The sequence below is a fragment of the Colossoma macropomum genome, unplaced genomic scaffold (assembly GCF_904425465.1).
Source record: "Colossoma macropomum unplaced genomic scaffold, Colossoma_macropomum, whole genome shotgun sequence".
NCBI classification, from domain to species: Eukaryota; Metazoa; Chordata; class Actinopteri; order Characiformes; family Serrasalmidae; genus Colossoma; species Colossoma macropomum.
Window position 1 is genome coordinate 34,640,295 of NW_023494792.1, and position 21,436 is coordinate 34,661,730.

The 21,436-nt window shown below is 36.6% G+C and overlaps 1 protein-coding gene across 1 annotated transcript in view; it reads right to left on the reverse strand.

The window, feature by feature from the left end:
• Nucleotides 1-4,958: 4,958 nt before the first annotated feature.
• The window catches only part of cmah (cytidine monophospho-N-acetylneuraminic acid hydroxylase), a 36,616-nt gene continuing 20,138 nt past the window's right edge, over nt 4,959-21,436 (reverse strand). Inside the window, 9 exon segments of the mRNA XM_036576963.1 lie at nt 4,959-5,459; nt 5,461-5,539; nt 6,687-6,802; nt 8,434-8,550; nt 10,122-10,296; nt 11,217-11,354; nt 12,666-12,801; nt 13,565-13,702; nt 21,038-21,119. Coding sequence (XP_036432856.1) covers nt 5,415-5,459; nt 5,461-5,539; nt 6,687-6,802; nt 8,434-8,550; nt 10,122-10,296; nt 11,217-11,354; nt 12,666-12,801; nt 13,565-13,702; nt 21,038-21,119 — 1,026 coding nt within the window. The 3' untranslated portion in view covers nt 4,959-5,414.

The following is a 21,436-nucleotide window of genomic DNA, read 5'->3' on the forward strand; positions in this document are numbered from 1 at the left end:
TTTTCTTTGAGCCAATAGCTCAAATTACCTCAATTAAAAGGAAATGAATTATATTTAAGCAAATACATTCATGCATATTGTTTTGTAGTGAAGTTGCAGAATTTCCATCTTGCCAAGAACCCACAAATGTAAAACCAATAGGGGCTGAACTCCATTGAAAGATCTGAGGAGAGCAGCCAGTCAGTGTCAAATGGGAAATGTGTTCAGTCTGCTGCAGCGGAGAAAAAATGTATATCAAGAAACTTGATCAAGGAGAAATTCTCAGGACAGGTTATCACAGGCAAAGTCTCAAAGATTTTTGATGATAAGATGTAAAGTGAACTTGTCAACCACATTAAGAGACTAACATGCTGGAAAAAATCGTAGAGAGCCATTGAAAGGATCTTTTGGTTCCTGGTGGTGTCCAGTAGTCATTAGTGGTGTTTTTGGGTTGAAATCACAGTGTAGGTGTTCTGGGACTGATACCAGATGCATTGAATGGTAGAAAAACTAGAAAACTATTGGACTGGCGTTTCTGTTCCTGAGAACTGCACGGAGCAAGAACGAGCAAGTTTGTGAGTCACTTTGTTCTCTATTAATCATAACTATAAATTATATTGCAAACACAACAACCCTTCTTTGAACCCCACTTCTTTGATTAAATTCTTTGAATTATTCTTTATGTAGGTATCTTATTTAAGTGTGGCACGTCACCCTCACTGGGCTTAACTTTCCCCCTCCCTATGCTCAATTTACTCCTGTCTGGGGGCATGTTGTGCCAAAGGACCAATTTTTTTTTTTTTTGATGGGTCACCATTCTAAAAGTGTAATAGCTGAATGTAATGTTTTGATTTTTATGGATGAACAACAACAGTAAATACACAACAACTATTGTCTGGAATAAATACACATTTATTTTTCTGTAAATTTATGTTTATGTACCAAAAACAGCCATAAATCATTTTTCCATCACCATTTTCCAAACTCTCTTTACCTCTCAGAATTAAACTGCCTGTTGGTATTTTGTAAGAGTGATATATGTCCAGTCTGGGGGCATGTTGTGCCAAAGAGCCAATTTTTTTTGATGGGTCACAATTCTAAAAATGTAATAGCTGAACTTAATGTTTTGATTTCTATGGATGAACAACAGCTGTAAATACACAACAACTATTGTCTGGAATAAATATACATTTATTTTAAATTCATGATATATAAAAATTCATGATATATAAAAAGTGTTCATGACAGCCCGTTCTCCCCTGTGAAACTATAGGCTATAACTGTATTTGTATTTACATGAAGCCTATAACTGTATTTGTGTTGTAACGTCACAACCCCTGGTTCCTGTCACCACCACTAAAGAAATCAAAGTTTTGCTGTAATAAACCCTTTCAAATTAAACCATTTAATAACTTACTACTCATCACTTGACTTGGCAAAAATTGAGAAAAATCGGTTCTCTTTCCCCTTCAACTTCATATAAAGTCCAAGCTCTATAATCTTCCTAACACAAGCCCAATTATATCTTTGCCTGACAGCCACTAAACTGCATCCACTAAACTGCATCCACTCATTCAGGGCAGGTCTTCAAACTCTAATTCACAGCCATACTGCCCTGCGCTACTCTCTGTGTTGTTTTTCATCCCTCGTTCCTCCTGTACAATCACATTCATTTTTACCCACACACCAGTCCTATTGTTTTCTTAGCCCAACAGCCACCAAACTGCATGTACTCACTCATGGCAGGTCCCCAAGCCCTAATCCACAGTCATACTGACCAGCACTCGTCCTACCCCCATCCTATTCATTTTCGTCTCAACCCAAACCCTAATCTTTCTTTTTAGCCTGACAGCAACCAAACTACATGCATTCACTAGGGGAAGGAGCTCAAGGTCTAATCCGCAGCCATACTGACCCATACTCCTCTATGTGTTGGTTTTCATCCCTCATTCCTCCTATAGAGTCCAATTCATTTTTTAATAACTATCAACCACTAGGCAACCCCCTAACGACCACAGTATACACGCCTTTTGCCATAGCAACTGCTTAGAAATGCCTTAGCAACTGCCTAGCAACAAGCTTCAGCTGCGCAATCACTCTGCATCTCTCTGAATGTAAAAATGAGTTTGCAGTTACAGGTAAGAGTGTTTGTTTTTGTGTCCCCACAGCCATAACAAATTCAAAAAGGGCAGTTTTGCAGTTTAGTTTCCTTCTAAGGACCATCTGGACTGAGTACATTAACATTAACAAAAACTCCTACTCAGAATACAACTAAAAACTTTATTTCAAAAACTGATGTGCACAATATATCAAGTCTTTTATTAACAGCAATGATAAAGATTTTTCAGACTCACTGTTTTAATTCATGGAACACATAAATAATCGGATGCAGCAAAATGTTTTTCAATTAAGTAAGTACGCAATGGAGATTATTGTGTTTGGCAACAAAGATAAGAGACTACGTATTAGTGCTCGCCTTGATTCCTGGGCTCTAAAAACCAAAGATCAAGTCTGACATTTTGGCATTCGAGTAGACTCAGATATCACCTTCATTAGTGATATAAAAAGAATTACCACAACAGTCTTCTGTCACTTTAAAAACAAGAATCAAAGGTTTGGTGTCCCAATAAGACTTAGAGAAGCTCATTCATGCTTTTGTCTCTAGCAGGGTGGATTACTATAATGGTCTCTTAACTGGACTTCCCAAAATACCATTAAATAACTACAGCTCATCAAGAAGGCTCCTGCTCCAACCAGAACCAAGAGAACCGAGCACATTACTCCAGTTCTAAAATCTTTACAGTCTTCTGGTTGGAGACATAATAGATTTTAAAGTGCTGCTACTAGTCTAATGGTCACTAAATGATTTCAACCCAGAATACATCTCTAATATGCAGGGCTGGCTATAGCTTTTTGGGGCCCCTCATCTTGCAAGCTGATATGTTGTGAAACTTGAAGCTAAATATTAAGAATAACAATGCCAAGCTGTCGTAATTATATATATTTTTACCAGCTAATTTGTGCATTTCTGATGAGTCGATGCTCATTTGGTGTTCCAATTAAATTAAAGTTAAATCTAATCAAATTCGAGTTAAATTACTGGTATCTTCGCAATCTCTATACACTGCTCTTAATGCAATATTTCTTGCTTACTAAGCTTATTTTAAGCATAGTTTGATCTAACCCTGGAGGCAGTGGCAACATTTTTGCTTTTTTCGGCTATAAATGGTTTATTCTCTACAAATTTAGATAGTATCATTTATTTTTCTCTCTTTGGCAACTCCTCTTCATGTTTCATGCAACTGGCTGTTTATCATAAACGTCATGCTTTCATGCAAGACCATGCAGAGACACTTAGAGGGGCAGACACTCAAAGTTAATTATTAGAATTATAAAACAGCAACTAGAGCATAATTTTAAATATAGCAACAACCCATATTAAAATAAAAAACACATAACAAAGAATATTATATTGTACCATATTACACCTTTAGATTGTCTTCTATCAAAATAATGTTATTACAATTATCCCGAGATACCATCAATCAACCTTGTAATATAAATAAATAACATTACTGTCAAATAAAATGAGCTAAATATCTTGATAGTGAATGAAGCTGTTCAAACTAACTTTTACAGGAAAAGTGTGTGCCTCCAACTGGTTACTCTTGATTCTTGTAGCAGCTGGCAGCCAATAAAATATGATTTTAAGAAGAACACAATGAACACATGGATTAACATAAACCTGCTACCACAAGATATAGCCATGTATAGATATATTCTATAAAAGCTCTGCTCTCAATGTAAAATTGAGAGGCGTTAAGAAGGCCATTTATCAGCTCTCCCTGTTGGCTTAAGTTTGATCAGCTAATTTACTTTATGCACCTAATGAAGTAACTGAACAGCAGCAAGGTAAAAGTGATTGATACCTCATTGAGCATTTCAAGTGAATAAGTGAAGACTAACCTTTTTTAGGATGTCACTTAAAATTACACCGGGGTTCTAAATAGCGAGAGTGGTTTTACAGTAGTTTTTTTGTTAACATGGATTATTTTTCAGTCGAACCAACTCATTATCAACTAACCAGAAACAACTCATGTTAAGCAAATGATAGATTTACATTCAAAATCTGGTGCACCGGCTGAGCTGAAGACTTGACTGAAATAATGGCAGATGGATCAGACACAGCAGTGCTGCTAGAGTATTTACATTGAGTGGACTGGTGTGTCTGACCCACTCGTACCAGCGCAACACACGCTAACACACCACCACCATGTCAATGCCACTGCAGAGCTGAGAATGATCCACTACCTAAATAATACCTGCTCTGTGGTGATCCTCTGGGGAGCCTGACCATTGAAGAACAGAGTAAAAAGTGCTAACAAAGTATGCAAAGATACAGACAAACTACAGTCTGTAACTACAAAGTACACCTAAGTGGCTGATAAAATGGACAAAGAGTGTAGATGCTGGTGATGTAGATGGAGGTGCTGGTCGGGCATATTTTACAGTTGTCTCCTATATCTTTACCAATGTTCATTTATTTCTGCATTTACTGTTATTTGTCAGCTCTTATTCCTTAAAATTCACAGCTCTGTTCGAACTAGAGCTTCATTTGATATGGGTTTTTAATATGTATTACCTCATTTACATGTTGATTTTGACTGGCTCTTGCCTATGACACAGGTGAAAATACCACAGCATTAAAAGGCACCAGTGTGTTAATCACTGCCAGTGACTTTATGACCAGCTCTTTTTTACCGTGCTGCTGCATTTTTAAAAAAGATGGTTCATTAAGGGTTCTTTAGCAAAGATGGTTCTACATAGAACCATGAACACTCAAACAGCCATTTGCATGCTTAAAGGAGTCTTTGCATCTTAAAATAGTTCTTCAGATTGATAGAGAATGTGTTGTAGATGGTTCTATATACAATCTTTTTAAAAAGGGTTCTATATAGCACCAAAAAGGGCTCTTCTTTTGTTACAAGTTTGACACAGTGGAAGAACCCTTTATGGTGCTATATGGAACTTTTTCACAATGGTACTAAGAACCCTTAAAGAACCTTTTTTTAAGAGTGACAGATAAATAAACCTGCCTTGCTTTTGCTTAGCTTGATATAGGCCCTTTAATTATGTAAATTAAGGACTGTTCTCGCTGTATGAGAGCTTGTATAGTAAAAGTTGTTCTCTCAGTGTTTTCTGTGGTTTGATGGCTGTTCCAAAAACATCAGTCTAATGTTCAGATCTACTATAGTGATCGATAGTAGAAAAATGAGTACTGCTTATAAGTGGTTTAGATGAATCAAGCTGAATCACCTGCATCCCACCAGACTGGGTAAAGTATAAACAGCACTTGTGCTAATACAAATGACTCTACCAAAAGTAGCGGAACACTCTTTGTAATAGTGAATAAAAGTTCAGCCAAAAGTAAGAGGTCACAGAACGGAAATCCCAGAGGATGAGGTGTGTTTTTGTGCTTCGTGGCGTGGAAGAGTTTCTGAGGAAGCTGTCCCAGTCCGGTGCTGACAGTGGCAACTCTGACTGGAAGTGTTTCCAAAACCTGTGAGACAAAATCAGACAAAATTACAGCCTTGGATTCACTGACTGGAGGCTAAACAGATACAGAGACAGGCAGGTGGTAAAGTCTGTGTATGTGCATGTACAGAAATTTAATACACAAAAATTCAGGCTTTTAGATATCGTTACTACTGTTTTTAGCTGTGCTCGGTGCTTTAGTCCTTGTTATAAGTAACAATGCATCATACAGTGTCAAAAACCAATAAACAGGCAGCACTTGCATTTTTATTCAGCAGAAGTGAATAAATATGTAATAATAATAATAATAATAAAATAAACCAGCTAATCATGCTGGGTGACCACCCTGCTGAAAAAGGACCATTAGAATCGATTAGGATTAAACCCTTTTGCTTTCTAATGGAAATTGACTTAATGGTTTCCAGTAGAGACCACTAGTTTCCTGTAGAACACCTTAAGATCCCATCAGGAAACCATCAAATACAAAACATTGTTGCCTGGTCGCCTGTTAAACCATTAGGATCCTTTACATTGTGAAATCAACCAATCAAAAAGCCAAAACACATTAAAAAAACATCAACAACCAACAGATACACATCATGGATTCTAATGTTTAATGAGATCACACAAATTAAATTTATGCTGCGCAATCATTCTGTACACAATGTCATTCTGTTGCTCTCTTGACCATTATTCAGCAGCCTCACCTCAGCTGAACACTGTCTTTTTTAAAAATAAGAACAAACATCTTTGTAAAAAAATACTTATTAGTTGTCAGATAAGTACCAATGTTTTATTTCTGATAACATTTCTGACAACATTTAAAAAAAATGTTCCTGCCATGACGCATGATAAGCAAGTATATTTAAAATTACTGAAAAACTCAGCATGATTTTAGACAAATGTGTAATGATCTAAACATGCAGTTAGCACCATGCGAATAGGTGGGGTAAGCTTCCATTACTCGTTGGCTACATTAGTGTTATAGCACCAGTGTAAAACTGAAGAAGCAAACTTCAATCACCAAAATGTCTTGGCTAATCATCTACGTATCGACTGCGTATCGCTTTAAAAGCAAGGGTCAGGAATAGACTGGGTTCAGGTGTGTATTGTGTGTGTGTATATATTATGTGTGAGTACTGTGTGCGGGTCTGTATTGTGTGTGTGTGTACCTGTGGTGGTAGATATCTGGATCTCGGCTGATTCTGTTGTTGAAGCCAATATACAGATCGTCCCACAGCAGGCCATTCAAAACCACATGCCTTATCACCCCCACTCTGTTCTGGATCTAAATAAACAGTGAAAACATAACCAGATCAATTAGTTCAGTGGTGAAATTCATGCATGTGGCCATTTTGGTGCCTGTGATGTCTTTATTGTGAAATGTGATTGCTAATTAGCATAAAAAGACAAAGAAACATGTTTATAAATGTTTAACAAAGTATAGCCAAAATTTGATCAGATTTGCTATGATAAGTGAAAGGCCCCATTCCATACGGTGTCCTTTAGATCCTTAAAGCTGTGGCTTTAGTTTTTAACATTAGCTAATAAACACTTGCTGGGCTAAGATAGCCTAGTTAGCTATAGAAGCCTTATTAGATTGATGACGGTGATAAATAAAGCAGCATGCCATTAGACCACAATGAAGAAACCTTATTTTGTAGTTCCACTTTTTTTCTCATATATCGGAAAAAAAGTTAAACTGCAACTGCAATGTAGGCTAATAACAATTATTTTTGAAAACATCTAGCTCATATTTGTGGCAGACCACGATAATTATTCAGAAAACAATGTTAAATAAAACATAGATTATCAAAGAAAATATATGTTAATATCAAAACCCATAAAGTGTCATATGAAACACTCATTTAGTAAGGGTATCACAATACATGTTATTTCTCAGTGTTTATGATATGGGAGTTGAGAGACAATGCGCCCTGGGATTTTAGATTAATTTAATTGTTATAAAATGCATGATAACGAGAATGATTTCTGTAGTTCTATTCAACACAATTGACACAACGCTCACACCAAGGATGCTGCAATCGAAAGGAAATTTACTGGCTGAATATCAAACCACATTTGAATTACTTTCAATGATTTAAAAGGTAAAAGAAAAGCATACAGCTCAAATAATATAATTCACAACTTACAAAATAGCAAAATAGCATGAGACAGTATGGTTTAATATCAAATACCCATACTAAGGCCTCAACTATGCTAGCTCATCTAAATGTATCGATTACTGGAGTGTGGAGAAAAAACAAGTCACAGAAAATACTTCTCCACACAGGTTTCAAGCAGCTGCCAAATGCCAAAACAAATGACTCCACAGGGAAGCTTTTAAACTCTGATTTGCACCATTTGGTCACTTGTAGAGAATCTTGGAATCCACAGTTTGCTAAGCCATGTTAGAATTTCAGCTATATATACAAACACAAGATAACAGTAATAAAAATAAAAATAACAAGAAAATCAGAGATCAGGTTGTAAACAGATGTAATTAACGTCATAATGATGTTGCACATGTTGTGCATGTATTTTTACCAAATACACATGTAAAACATGTACATCTTCCACTTCTTCCACATCTTCCAGCCAGTTTTCCCTTCAACAAACACTGTTGGCTTTTTATTCTTAAAAATGATAGATTCATTCACCTAACTAAAGTTTTTAGTTCTCTCATTGAGCATTGATTTTAACACAATTTAAAGACAGAAGGTCGGTTTTCAGTGAAGGTAATATTTTTGTACTGAGAGAATAATATATAGCATAAGAATACCAATAAATAAATAAATAAATATGATAATTCTGTTAGCATTTCTTTACTAATTCTTTATCCAAGAAGTGTCATATCGTGATGCAAGTATGGCATGCTATAAACATGTAACAGTGTGAAAATCTGATGTTATTGGTTACCTCCAGATAGGCATGCTCTCTCTGCGGTCTGGCGGAGGGAAAGGAAAGATCCAGGAAGTCTACTAGATAATCATAACCACCATCCAGCGGCTGAAAATCATCATCCGTCTCAATCATCTGATAGACATTCAACAGTGAAAACAGCAGGTGAGTATTTTACAACTGAAGAGTCCAGATTATTTCAGATTAGCTTACAAAGAGCAGTGCGTTCTGACACAGTTTTGGCTTGCCTGATTAAAAACAGCCTACAGAAATGTTTGGATTTCTGGAAAATAAAATCTTAATATAAAGGTTGCATTATTACTGTTCTGACAGCATAATTTCCTTAGAAAAAATACATTAATTTAATTGGAAATCACTGTGATCGAGAATGTTGCATTGTAGACCTTATAAAAATGAAAAATCGCAATTGAATCTTCTCTGGAAATCCAACTTTGTCACTTGAATTTGCATTGTCGACCAATAGCGCTACTGCTTTGGCTGTACTGAGCTCTTCATAGGCGGGGCTTCATATAGCAACACGGATAATCACTGATTTCACCTTGCACCTTAAGCACCTTAAGCCAAATGCCAAAAAACTGATTGATTCTCAGATAAAAAGGTTGACTCGTGAATGCATCAATGAAGCATACAGTTGATCTGTATTGGTAAACTGAGATTAACCTTTCCTTATATATATAACAAATTTGAATGTTATTGCGCCACCATATCACTTCTGTTCTTTCCCAGTGTATTTGCCCGATGTTATGAGGTTGTGTTGAGTGTGAGAGTTCTCCCCTTGTACTAGAGACAGGTTCATTCACATTTTATGTTTTCGATCATTTCATCGTTATAATCTTGGATCTATGAAGAGTTTGTGCTATTATATCAGGTCATTGTGATTTGTGTCTCAGTTTAATAGGGGCACAAGAGCTCTGCATAGGGGCCTGGAGGAGACTTGTTTACCCAAAACCCAACTATAAATTAATACACAAAAGAGATGCAGCATGGTATGCAGTCAGCCAGGAGCTGGATTACATGATAATCTTGTGTTTACTTTTCTGTTTTTGCTGTCTATAGTTAGCTAGCTTGCTAGCAACCAACTAAGACAATTTGCTCCCAGATAGCAAGAGGATAGCAGGCCACTGTTGACCTGCTAGTGGCAAAGCTGGTGGCTTTTTGGTCAGCTTTTCTTGGGTAGATAAGCAGTGTATTAGACAAAATGCCACTTTTCAGCACTCTTTTTCCAGTCACAGTCCAATTTACTTATTATCACTTCATTTCTTTCTTTCATTATTCTTTGCATGTTAGCTAAGTAAATAATTAGTTAAGTAAAAAAAATTAACAGCAGTGATGCCAGTTATGCAGCTGTAACCAATCTAGCACAGTGTCAGCAACAACATTTTGGCAGTGGCATACAGTCAGTCAGGTGCCAACATTATTAAGCCAGGGCACCTCTATATGCTTGCTTTCTGGGCTCATTCTCACTACAGTATCACTATCCATTAGAAATGCTAAATCACTGCTAAACTGCTAAAAGAATACATAAGAACATAATAGTAACGTAATAGGAAATGTACAAGAAACCTTTTCTAAATGTAGCGACGTTGATATCAGAAAGCTAGCCATGGTATTATTTCGTTGTATTGTTTTGGTATTATCTGTCCTCCATACTGTGAATAAAGCTGACAGCAGTAAACATGATTTACCCGAATCACCAGATTGTAGTTCTGAAATCCTGCCCAGTTATAATAAAAATGGATCCAGCTTTTGTGTTCAAAGATTTCTGATGAAATGGCCGTGTTTAGTTTATCCACATACACATCAAAATCCCAGCTGTCCTTAAACACCTGAGTACCACTCGGGGGCTCTGTGATCGCATCCCTGTAGATGGAAGGCTAGGGTTAAAAAATACTGCTATGACATTTTTACTATATTAGATATGAAAATGCTGATAAATGTCATTATTTAGAAAAAAAAAAAGATTACTGATATTGTTCAGTTTGAAAAATAATAGTGAAAATGTAATTTCTTTTAATAAAATTAATATCTAGAATAAAGTTCTAATAATAAAAAAAATGTAGAATGTTGTTCTAATAAATTAATTTCTTGATTGATGTTGTAATAGTATTAATATTCAGGGTGAAGTTAAAATCAATATCTAGAGTGAAGTTCTAAGAACATTCATTTCCAGATGGAAGCACTAATGAAATGAATATCCAGATTTAAGTTATAATAAAATTAATATTTAGAAAATCTAGAATTAGGCTTTAATACATGAATCTCTAGAACAGTTTTATCTTTAACGAAGTTCTAATAAATTTAATTTTCCAGAATAAAGCCCAAATACTGTTAATATCCTGGATGAAATTCAAATCCAAGTAATATCTAAAATTAAGTTCTAATAAAATTGATATCCAGAATGAGATACCAATAAAATTAACATCAAGAATGCCTCATATTTCAAAAGTAGCTATCAAGTCTTGAGGCAGATAACTTGACAGGAAATTACTATAAATAAGTAATTACAATATATCATTAATAACACAATAATTATATATATATATATATATATATATATATATATATATATATATATATATATATATGTATATGTGTGTAACAAACAAACCTGAATTCTTAATCTCAAATTATTTATTGTTTCTCAGTTATATATTATCAGTTCATAATATTTCAGTTTACCAAATATGGTTATTATAGAAAATAATAGGAATACTTATGAACTGATCATGAGAAGTGATTTTGTACTTAATAGTAGTGTGTGTGTGCATGTGTAAGCTGACTTGTGATGTGTTAGAGCTTTGGCAAGGTCCAGTGTGGATCCGGGCAGTGGTGTCCAGGTGATTATATTGGGGCAACGTTCCTTTATCAGTGCATTCAGGTCCGCTGGGCTGTTCTTAATGTTGATGTCTTTAATGTACCTGTGGGTCGTATTTACATGCGGCAGTACATCCTCATTAGTACGTACAGAATTAGTGTGAATTTATTTTACTGTTCTATTTTTGACTTCTTAAACTGTAAGGGTCTGAACGTGGGTCCACACTTTAATTCCTCACTTTCATAGCTACAGAACTTGCACAGCTTTATAGTAGCACCTGAAAAATTCATAGTAGATACAACATAATTAATAGTAGATACTGACATAATAATACTATTTACTGAATACCTAAAGCAATGTAAGTCACTCTGAATAAGAGTGTCAGCTAAATACCATAAATGATGTCCTGCTCAGACATCGTAGCATTACATTTGAGAGCAGCTTCACAACTACAGCAATGACTTAATGAGCTATCTAGCTAACTAAACAAATGTTTAAATGTTGCTGAGTGCTATTACTTAATGGCTATTGCAAGTTAACGCAGTAGTCACACTACATTTTACAGCATTTGGACTTTTTTAACTACCACATGAGCAGAATTTCACAAGATTTATGTTCAAATCTTTTGTGAAGGACAACAGCAATATACAAAGTAAACCTGAATGTCTGTTAGAAGCTCTTTCATATGTCCATGTTATAAGCACCAAATGTCCAAGTATAACTGCTTTTACACTACTATTAGCATGATGCTAGCATAATACTATGATTTCCATAAGGGCACTAAAAGAAACTAGCATTATTGCAGTGGTGTTAAAATTTGATAAATGCAGGCTTTTTATGAAGCATTTTAAAATGTTTCTTCATTAAATAAAGCCATATAATGGCATGTTCACAATTTGACTATCTGACTTTCGGTGTAAAGAACCTTTTACAGTGATGTCAAGCATGTCTAAGCAATCAGATTTTGGAATCAAACTTACCCACCCCAACATGTACTGACTGCAGATTGCAGGAGGGTGAAGGAAAGCATAGTGGGTATAAATAAATCAGCCCATAAAGATAATAAATCTAGTGAGTGTTTCAATCTGTGTAATACATCACAACACATTTGACAAAGAATCACATATTAGCTTTATATATTGTGAATCTACAGTTTGGGCTCAATTAGCCCCATTTGAACCAGTTCTTATTTTGTATTACCTTTCTCTGGTGCTGTTGTTCTTGGATCCACAGAATTCTAGTTATTTGTTAACAGCAAGTGGAACAATGTGGGTGCCTTATTCTGGTGCCTTATTCTGGTGCTTTTTTTCATTGATAGAGTAAGAGAGCTTAGCCCTATTAGCTCATTCATACCAGACACCGCTGGTCAAAAGTAAATGTAAAAGGTAGGTGTAAAGTGTAAATGTAAATTAACCTGTCTGCTGGGTGGGCTTCAATGAAGTAGCCAGCGAATGGGCAGTAAACTTTGGGCTGAAGAGAATCCACCAGCTGGGCTTTATAATTTAGCAGCTTCTTCCTCTCAGCCTTGATATAAACAGCCTTCCAGCATTCTGCAGGACAAACATAGACTCTTATTGACACAGACTCTTACAGTCCTGCTGTGAATCCTGCTGTAGGCTGGTAATCGGGAAAGTCAGGAGCATTCCTGGTGTAGAGTTTTGGGCCATTTACCATGAGATAATGTAAAAACTCACATATATAAGCACAGGAGCACTGAGTCAGTTTAAAAGTCAGTTTTCATTTTATGACTAGTCAGCAACCTTGGTCATCTCAGAGTAGCATATAAATAATAAATACGTGTAAGAAATGAAGAAAATAAAATAGGCACTGATTTTAGAAAAAGTGGTTAAAAAGTCAAGGTTGTGTGTGTGTGTGTGTGTGTGTGTGTGTAGCAGGAGAAATACAGTTAGAATCTGGAGTGGGCTGGTCTGCATTTTGTAACTCCCAATCAGGAAACAGTGCAGAACTGGTAACTCATGTCTGCAGGGTCACTGCGGTCTGAGCTCTGCTTCATACAGGGATGAATTACAGATTGAGCACCCTTCCTGGCCACTAGGGGGCACTTGATCAGCATAGATTTACAATAGGCTAGTCAGTACACTAGTCAGACACAACCCACACAACATATCAAGACACCAACTAGTTGTTATAACAGGAGCCACAGATAATTAGCTTATGCTAATGCATGTAATGTAGAGGTTTCTATTTAAAATAGTGGTAAGAAGCAATAAAATTCATGACAAAACTGGTGAGAGTAGAACATAGAAACTATGTTAGAATCATGATAGGAGCAATGAATCACAAAATAATCACCAGTGTATTTTCCTTTGTGGAAGGTCATAGGGAAGCCAGAAGCTCCTCCAGCGAAGTCACTCATCATCACGTCCACATTCCGAGGGAGACGGCCGTTATTCGGCCGCGTGCAGTCCACAGTGTTCAAGATCATGTGACCTGGGGGCATGTTCAGGGGCAGTTTTAATGCTTTTAAGAGACATTGACAGCACTGAACATAAGTGCTCTCAGGCAAATAACCTTTGTGTATTTTATATTTTGACATAGGTTCTGTAACATTAGTACATATATCTACTTTAGTTTTTATTGGCTATCGGGTGGTCTGGGCAGTCTATCTATCTATCTATCTATCTATCTATCTATAAACATGCTCAAACTTGTCAAACTTGCTCGTCTCTGAAAATGAAAATAAACACCTAAACGAGGACATCAAAATATGTGAGTCCTCTACATTCTGATTCCTAAGCACTGCTATAATGTTTTCCCTACTATGGCAACTTTAGCTGTGCCATCTGGAAGCGTGAAAAGTGTTTACAAGGCCACGTTAAGCTCTTTCCCTGGGTGTTTCTAAGGAAAATGCATAATGCACAACTTTATGCTTTATTATTTTAACATTACAGGGTCATCCTTTTGGCAGTAGACAGTGTCTGTTAACAATAAAATGTGAGAGATTTGCTGTTCCTAGGTATTTTTCTAAAAATATAATGGGTTTCAATGGTAAGAAAAAAGCTTACATAAAAATAATTTCTTTGTCTTTGGATTGCAGTTTTGGCAGTAGACAGGGGTTTTCTATCCACCTGCTTTTTGTGAATTTTGAAAATGTGCAAAAACTTGGATAGGAAAGGCTAAATATTGCAAACAGAGGTTTTATGCTTGGATGAGGTGGAAAAGTTGAAGGTAGGTAAAAAACATGATGGATTTTGTAGAATAAGTGCTGCCATAGTGCAAATGTGCTAATAAGTCAGAGTAAGTGTTGATCTGTTTGGCATTATATGGTATGTACTATGATACGTTCTATCAGAACTGTTTGCCCTGGTAGTGTTTCTAGGGGTTCAGTGGGTGATGGCGAAGTGGAAGTGACTGAAAGTGAGTGAGACTTTGGGTGCACTCCGGTATCCACCTGGCATTTGTGCCAATTGGGCCAGGTAGCCACAGTTTCCAGTCCATTAAAAACAGCACATGATCCGACATATGCTGCTTTTGCCTCCTGAAAGCTCCGGCCAAGGCAGGGTAGTGGCTTTATATCATAACAAACTTCATGTGGAAAACCTCTGTATGTTTGTGTTATTTTTTTTTTAAATCATATCTGTATAAATAGTCATGGTGCACAAGATGTTATTTTAACCACTCCTTTTTCTTCCATTTCTTATGTGGAACTGAAACCTAGTACTGAGGCATGAAAGAAGTTTTGACCTCTTCTTTGACCCCGAAGTTGTTTTACAATGCAACATTGGTGGAAACATTGTGGAAAGCTGTATGTAAGACCAAATGACCCAAGTCTTTATTTACCCCTTAATGTTTATACAAAAGTGCCTATTTCTGCTTTGAAATCTACTCTTTAGGGCTGTAATCAAGACCACTGTAATCTTATAAAATTCTCGCCTCCAAGACGAGTCCAAGACCATGACTAGTCGAGATCGAGTCAAGTCTGACTAAAGTCTGTCTAAAGGGGGCTGAGACCACCTAGGAACGAGACTAGGTCAAGACCAAAACCCAAAAAATCAAGCCCTTATCAACACCAGACCTTAATTGATCTTTATTTTTATTTTATTAGGATTTTTATTTTGCAAATCAAAATTATATGTACAAAATAACTCAATCAAATTCAAATCATACACTCTCAAAAAGATGGTTCTTCAAGGTAGTCCCTTTTAGTAAAGGGAATGATTCCGTTTAGAACCATGAGTTCACCACCAAATCATTTCATGCTTAAATGGTTCTTTGCATGGTGAAAAGTTCTTTGGACTGGTGCAGAATGTGTTGTTTATGGTTCTGTATAGAACCGTTTTTAAAATGGTTCTATATAGCACCAGAAGGGTTCTTCTATTACAGCGTCAAGCTTGTTTTTGTGTAACTGTTTCAAGATTATTTCTCATCTAATAGACAAATAGATTTTGACAAAATTACTAAATGATTTACATTTTCATCAAATGACTGCGCTGGAGCTCAGCTCTGAACTAAAGCTGCTGAAACTCTGCTCTGGTTTGCTCCAGCCCAGTTTAACCCCTGAGCTGCTTGAGTGCAAGTAAATGTGCATTAGTGGCAGTTAAAAGAAAGAAAACAATTTTTAAATGGTAGACCAGGAAATAAATTTGGCCAGATGACCAAGACTGAGACAAGTCCGAGCACAAATGTTACTGAGTCCAAGACAATAAACAAAAGTCTTCAGTATGGACTCGAGTACTACGGACCTACTACTCTTCTCCTTTAATTAGTAGCAAGTAAATTCAAAAATAGCAAGGCTTTGGTAACACATTGCTTACTGACAGAAAGCTTCCTGATATTGTAGTCAGCTGTTAGACATTTAGTCGTATTATCGCGCATGTTGGAAAGCACAATATTCAAAGGGAGCAACCTGTGCTCTTAAAAAATGACTTTACTGAACTTTTTAACACACCTGAAAGATTAAACTTAGAAACATTCGGCAGTAGACCACTTCCAGCTTAAGGCACCAGCATGTTCTCCTGTCTTTTATTTCTCAGCACTTGGGTCAATGTGGTCTGCATCCTACAAGAGCTTAATTATGTGGAGAATTTTCTATATCTCTTTTGGGGACAGAGAGAGCTATTCAATCTAAATGGCCCCACCCTAAACAGGGCTGGCGTGCGAGTGCTAACAGATCACCACCCTTTCACTCCCAATGATGACTCCCAATGTGCCAACATAGAACAACGAGATGGCACCTGAGGACCGACTTAACATACATCAGCCTGATCGTGAGCAGCCTAATCTCTTGTCATGTCACATGAAGACCCACGGCAGTCTCACAGTGATTCATCACAACCAAGACACTATGCGCCTCAGGACATGATCAACTCTGCACTTTAACTCAGTGGGCTGATAATAAAGAGTTAGCCCTCATACTGCAAACACTATCACTCTCCAAGACATAAATGTCAGTCCCACGATAAGGAGCAACGATGATGTTCTCCAGCCTATATGGACACCAGAGCTACCCTCACCATCCTCACTCTTTGTTTCAACTCTGATGTCACAGCTGCTAGGATTTTCAGAGAAAATAGAAGAACTGGTGTACACAGGAAGTAAGATGCTTTCCCAGTCAATAGCACAGAGCCCACAGGTTTCACTTTAGTAAACTTTGCACTTCCACTTCCTGAAAACTGCTCCCTAGCTCAACCACCCTGGCCATGCAACAATATGCAAATCATTTAAACCCTATATTTAATTGAAAATAGTACAAAGACAACATATCAAATGTTGAAACTGAGACCTTTAACTGTTTTTTAAAAATATATGCCCATTTTGAATTTGATGCCAACAACACGCTCCCAAAAAGTTGGAACGGGGCAACAAAAGGCTGGTAAAGTTGTGTAATGCTAAAAAAACAGCTGGTGGTTGATTGACAATATGTCAGTAACATGATCGGGTATAAAAAAGCATCCCAGAGAGGCGGAGTCTTTCAGAAGTAAAGATGAGGAGGAGTTCACCACTCTGTGAAAGACTGCACGACAATTCAAGAATGATGTTTCTTAACATAAAGTAGCAAATAACATCTGTTTTTTATCATCTACAGTACATAATTATCATTACAGTACATAATGTCATTAAAAGATTCAGAGAATCTGGAGAAATCTCTGTATGCAAGGGGCGAGGCCAAAAACCAATATTTTCTGGCTAAGATCTTTGGGCCCTCAGGTGGCACTGCATTAAAAACAGACATGATTCTGTAGTGGAAATCACTGCATGGGCTCAGAAACACTTCTGAAAACCACTGTCTGTGAAAACAGTTTTCAGGCAAGGCCTTGATTATTTCAGCGAAACAAGACCATTCTGCATGTATTACAACAGCATGGCTCCATAGTAAAAAGGGTCAGGGTGCTAAACTGGCCTGTCTGCAGTCCAGACCTGTCATCACTGATAACATTTGGCGCATTATGTAATGACAAAGCACACCCTGAACTGTTGAGCAGCTGAAATCATTCAAACAAGAATGAGAAAACATTTTACTTTACCGCTGTGATGATACACAGTGGTAAACATGCCCCCGTCCCAAGGTTTTTGGAATGCATTGTTGGCATCAAATTCAAAATAATCATATATTTTTCAAAAAACAGTAAGATTCCTCAATTTCAACATTTGATATGTTGTCTTTGTAGCATTATAAAAATATGGTTTACTTGGTTTGCATGTCATTGCATTCTATTTTTATTTACATTCTGCACAGCGTCCCAACTTTTCTAGAAATGGGGTTGTATTTAGACAATAGGAGCTACTTTATTGCCATCAATAACCAAAAATCTAAACAGAGAATGTTGACCAGGATCCATTCCTGGGCCCTTACTGTTTCATTTTTATATGCTATCACTGGGCCAAGTCCTTAAAAATAATAAAATATATTGATTCAGGTCGGAATTTCAGCCATGTAAAAGCAATAAAGAAAGCAGCCTTTTACCATCTTGGATCCAAATACGTTGCTGATTTGAAGTAAATGAACCCAGTAGGCCTTGCTAATCACTAGGGACTGGTCAGTTAGTGGTGCACAGAATCAGAACCAAACAAGGTGAGGCAGCATTCAGTTATTATGCTGCCAACTGCTGGAACAAATTCCCAGATGAGATCAGATATGGTCCAAATGTAGCCATCTTTAAGTCCACTTTAAAGACATTGTTGTTTTCTTGTGCCTTTGTTTAGCACTGCACATTATCTTAGCACTGTTTTAATTTCTTTTAATCCTTTATTTTCTACTGTCTTTTTTTTCTATTGCTATTTTTAGCACTATCTTTGCAAATGCCTTTCTGAGGTGCTGGAGCTCAAATTGTCATACACTTTATTATTTAATATTATTTAATGTTTTTATTTTTCTGTATTTGTGTGAAGCACGATCCACTGCTCTTGGGTCATGTGTCCTGTTCCAACTCTTATTTTCTCAGTTCCTTGTTTTCTGTATTTAGTTGTTGTTTATGCCTTATCTTTCAGTTTCATTTTTGGCTGAGGGTTTTTGGTTTATCTTCTTGTGTTTTTCTTTGTATTCAGAGTCTTAGTCTCAGGTCATATTTTATTCATGTGTTATCTGTATCGCTTGTGTTCCTGTTCATTCCATGGATCCTCATACCTGACGTCCATATTATTCTAATAAAGACTCCAGAAAACATTGCTCACACCTGTACCTCGTCTCCTTGTCTCAAATGTTACAATTTGGAGTTGGTCCCCTTTGCAGCTATAACAGCTTCCACTCTTCTGAGAAGCTTTCTACAAGATTTTTGGAGTACATCTGTGGAAATTTTTGCCTATTCATTCAGAGGAGCATTTGTGAGGTTCTTGGACGGCTCACAAGCTCCGCATAGTTTATCCCAAAGGTGTTTGATGGGGTTGAGATCAGGGCTCTGTGAAGGCCAGTTAAGTTCTACCACACCAAACTCACCCCACCATTCCTTTATGGACCTTGCTTTGGGTCTCAGTCATGCTGGAACAGAAAACAGTCTTCCCCAAACTGTTCAAACAAAGATGGAAGCTTACAATTGTCCAAAATGTATGGTATGCTGAAGCACTAAGATTCCCTTCACTGGAACTAATAGTAGGCAGGTAACAATCTCCTGGCATTCACCAAACTCAGACTCATCCATCAGAATGCCAGATAGAGAAGCGTGATTCATCACTCCACAGAATACGTTTCCACTGCTTCCGTCCAGTGCCGGCGTGCTTTACACCACTCCATCCAACACTACTAACGTTACATGCACAGACTGAAAAAGAAGGTCTGGCTCAATGTTTAGGTCTCACATGCAAAATCAAAGTTATATATTAATAAAGATAGGATCACAATAGTAGATAATTCATTTACATCCTCGGAAGACACGCCATTAACCATAAAAAGTTTTGACTGAGTTCTCTTTGAAAACTCTTTCATCATGTTCACAATCATCTGATTCATCTGCTTGTGGCAGTCAGAAGCACAGCTAACATAACGAAACATTCTTCCACACATTGTGTACAATTCCACATTTCCCCCAGGGAAGTCTCTAAATTCCCAAATCTCCAAAACTGACATAGTGTAGCTTTAAACTGGACAAACGGGTGTAACAAAACAAGCATACATTGTGAATCTATGAGTTCATCAACACATAAAACTTGGTTTTTAAAGCACTTTGCAAAGACACCCCTTCGTTTTTGTGGTCAAAAGATGAAAGATGAAAGTGATTATTTTGTTGTTTTCATTCAAGCAGAGCTAAATAACCCTTTATTAACATTTATTTAGCCTCAAACCGAATTTTGGTGGAGTTTGTTGTGAATTTATAAATGTGAAATTAGAATGTCTATGCTGCATGTGACCCTAAATACTGTAAAAAAGATTTGTTGTTGTAACTTTTTAAAGTAACTTGGCTGCCTTAAAATTGTTAACTGATAGAAGCTCTAACAGTAAGAAGAGTAATTTGCGTGATACGTTTTTCATTTTATTATTCAATGAAATCTCAGTTCAGTAAAGCTGACATTTTAAGGCAGTCAGACTATATGTTTACTGACTTTTTAGGTTAAAATTTTGATACATTATATGTCATGTTTACATTGTTTTATAGTGTATTGCATCATGTCATCATTGTAACATTTGATATTGTGAAATACAAAATCATTACCTCACAAGCAGACTGTGAAATACAGAACAAATATTCAACATTTTTCAGCATTGCAGAACCAGGACCCTTGAACTGCAGACTGTACTTCTTCACTTTAAAGCTGAAGGTCCATTCCTTATAATAAACTCAGTTACTGTAATACATTTATATACTATCCTACAAAAATGAAACAAATAAATCCATTTGCACTTTAAGTGCTTCATTGCTTAATATTGAGTAAATTTGACTGAACTACCATTTTTTAATTATACATTTTGCTTTAAAAATATCAAGAATATTTACATATATATTTAAAAAAATATCAAGAATATTTGATTTAGATTTGACAAGAAGAAATAACAATTATAACATTATAATTTTACACCCAAAAGTATCAGACAGCCCTTCTAATGAATGTTCTCTGGGGTGATTGAGCTCCATCCAGTACCTTTGGCATATGTTGGAGTGGTGATTGTAATCCAGAACTAATTATCCAATATCAGTACCTGACCTCACTAATGCTGTAGTGGCTGAATGCAGTCGCACCCTCACAGTAATGTTCTAACATCTAGTGTAAAGCCTTCCTAGAAAAGTAAAAGCTGTTACTGCAGAAAAGGGGTTAAACTCACGACTAGCCCCCTTGATTCAGAGGAAACACTGGTATCCACAAACATGACATATAGGCCTGGGCTACTGAGCTTACCTTTATATTCTACTATTAAGCAGGTGTCCATCTCTGGGTGAACTCCATCCATCAGGATCATAAACCGCAAGTGTTCATCAACCTTAAACAGGAGACAAAAGGAGAAGGCTTATTTTTAGACTTAATGGTGATTCTCCTAAAATTCATGCATGTGTTTAATGATATAGGGGTGTTATAAGACCAGTGCTACATTTATTGCTTATGACATTGCATCCTGTAGCAAATAAAAAGATATAAAAATATGTTAGTAAACACATCAACATACTTGTTCATCTTTAAATTCTGGGGCGCTTTTTGGTATTGCAAAAGTGCTTAGTGACTTAGTAAAGAATTCACTAAAATTGCACAAATATGTAAGTACCATTAAGTCAAACTGGGACCTTCAGTACTGGACTGATG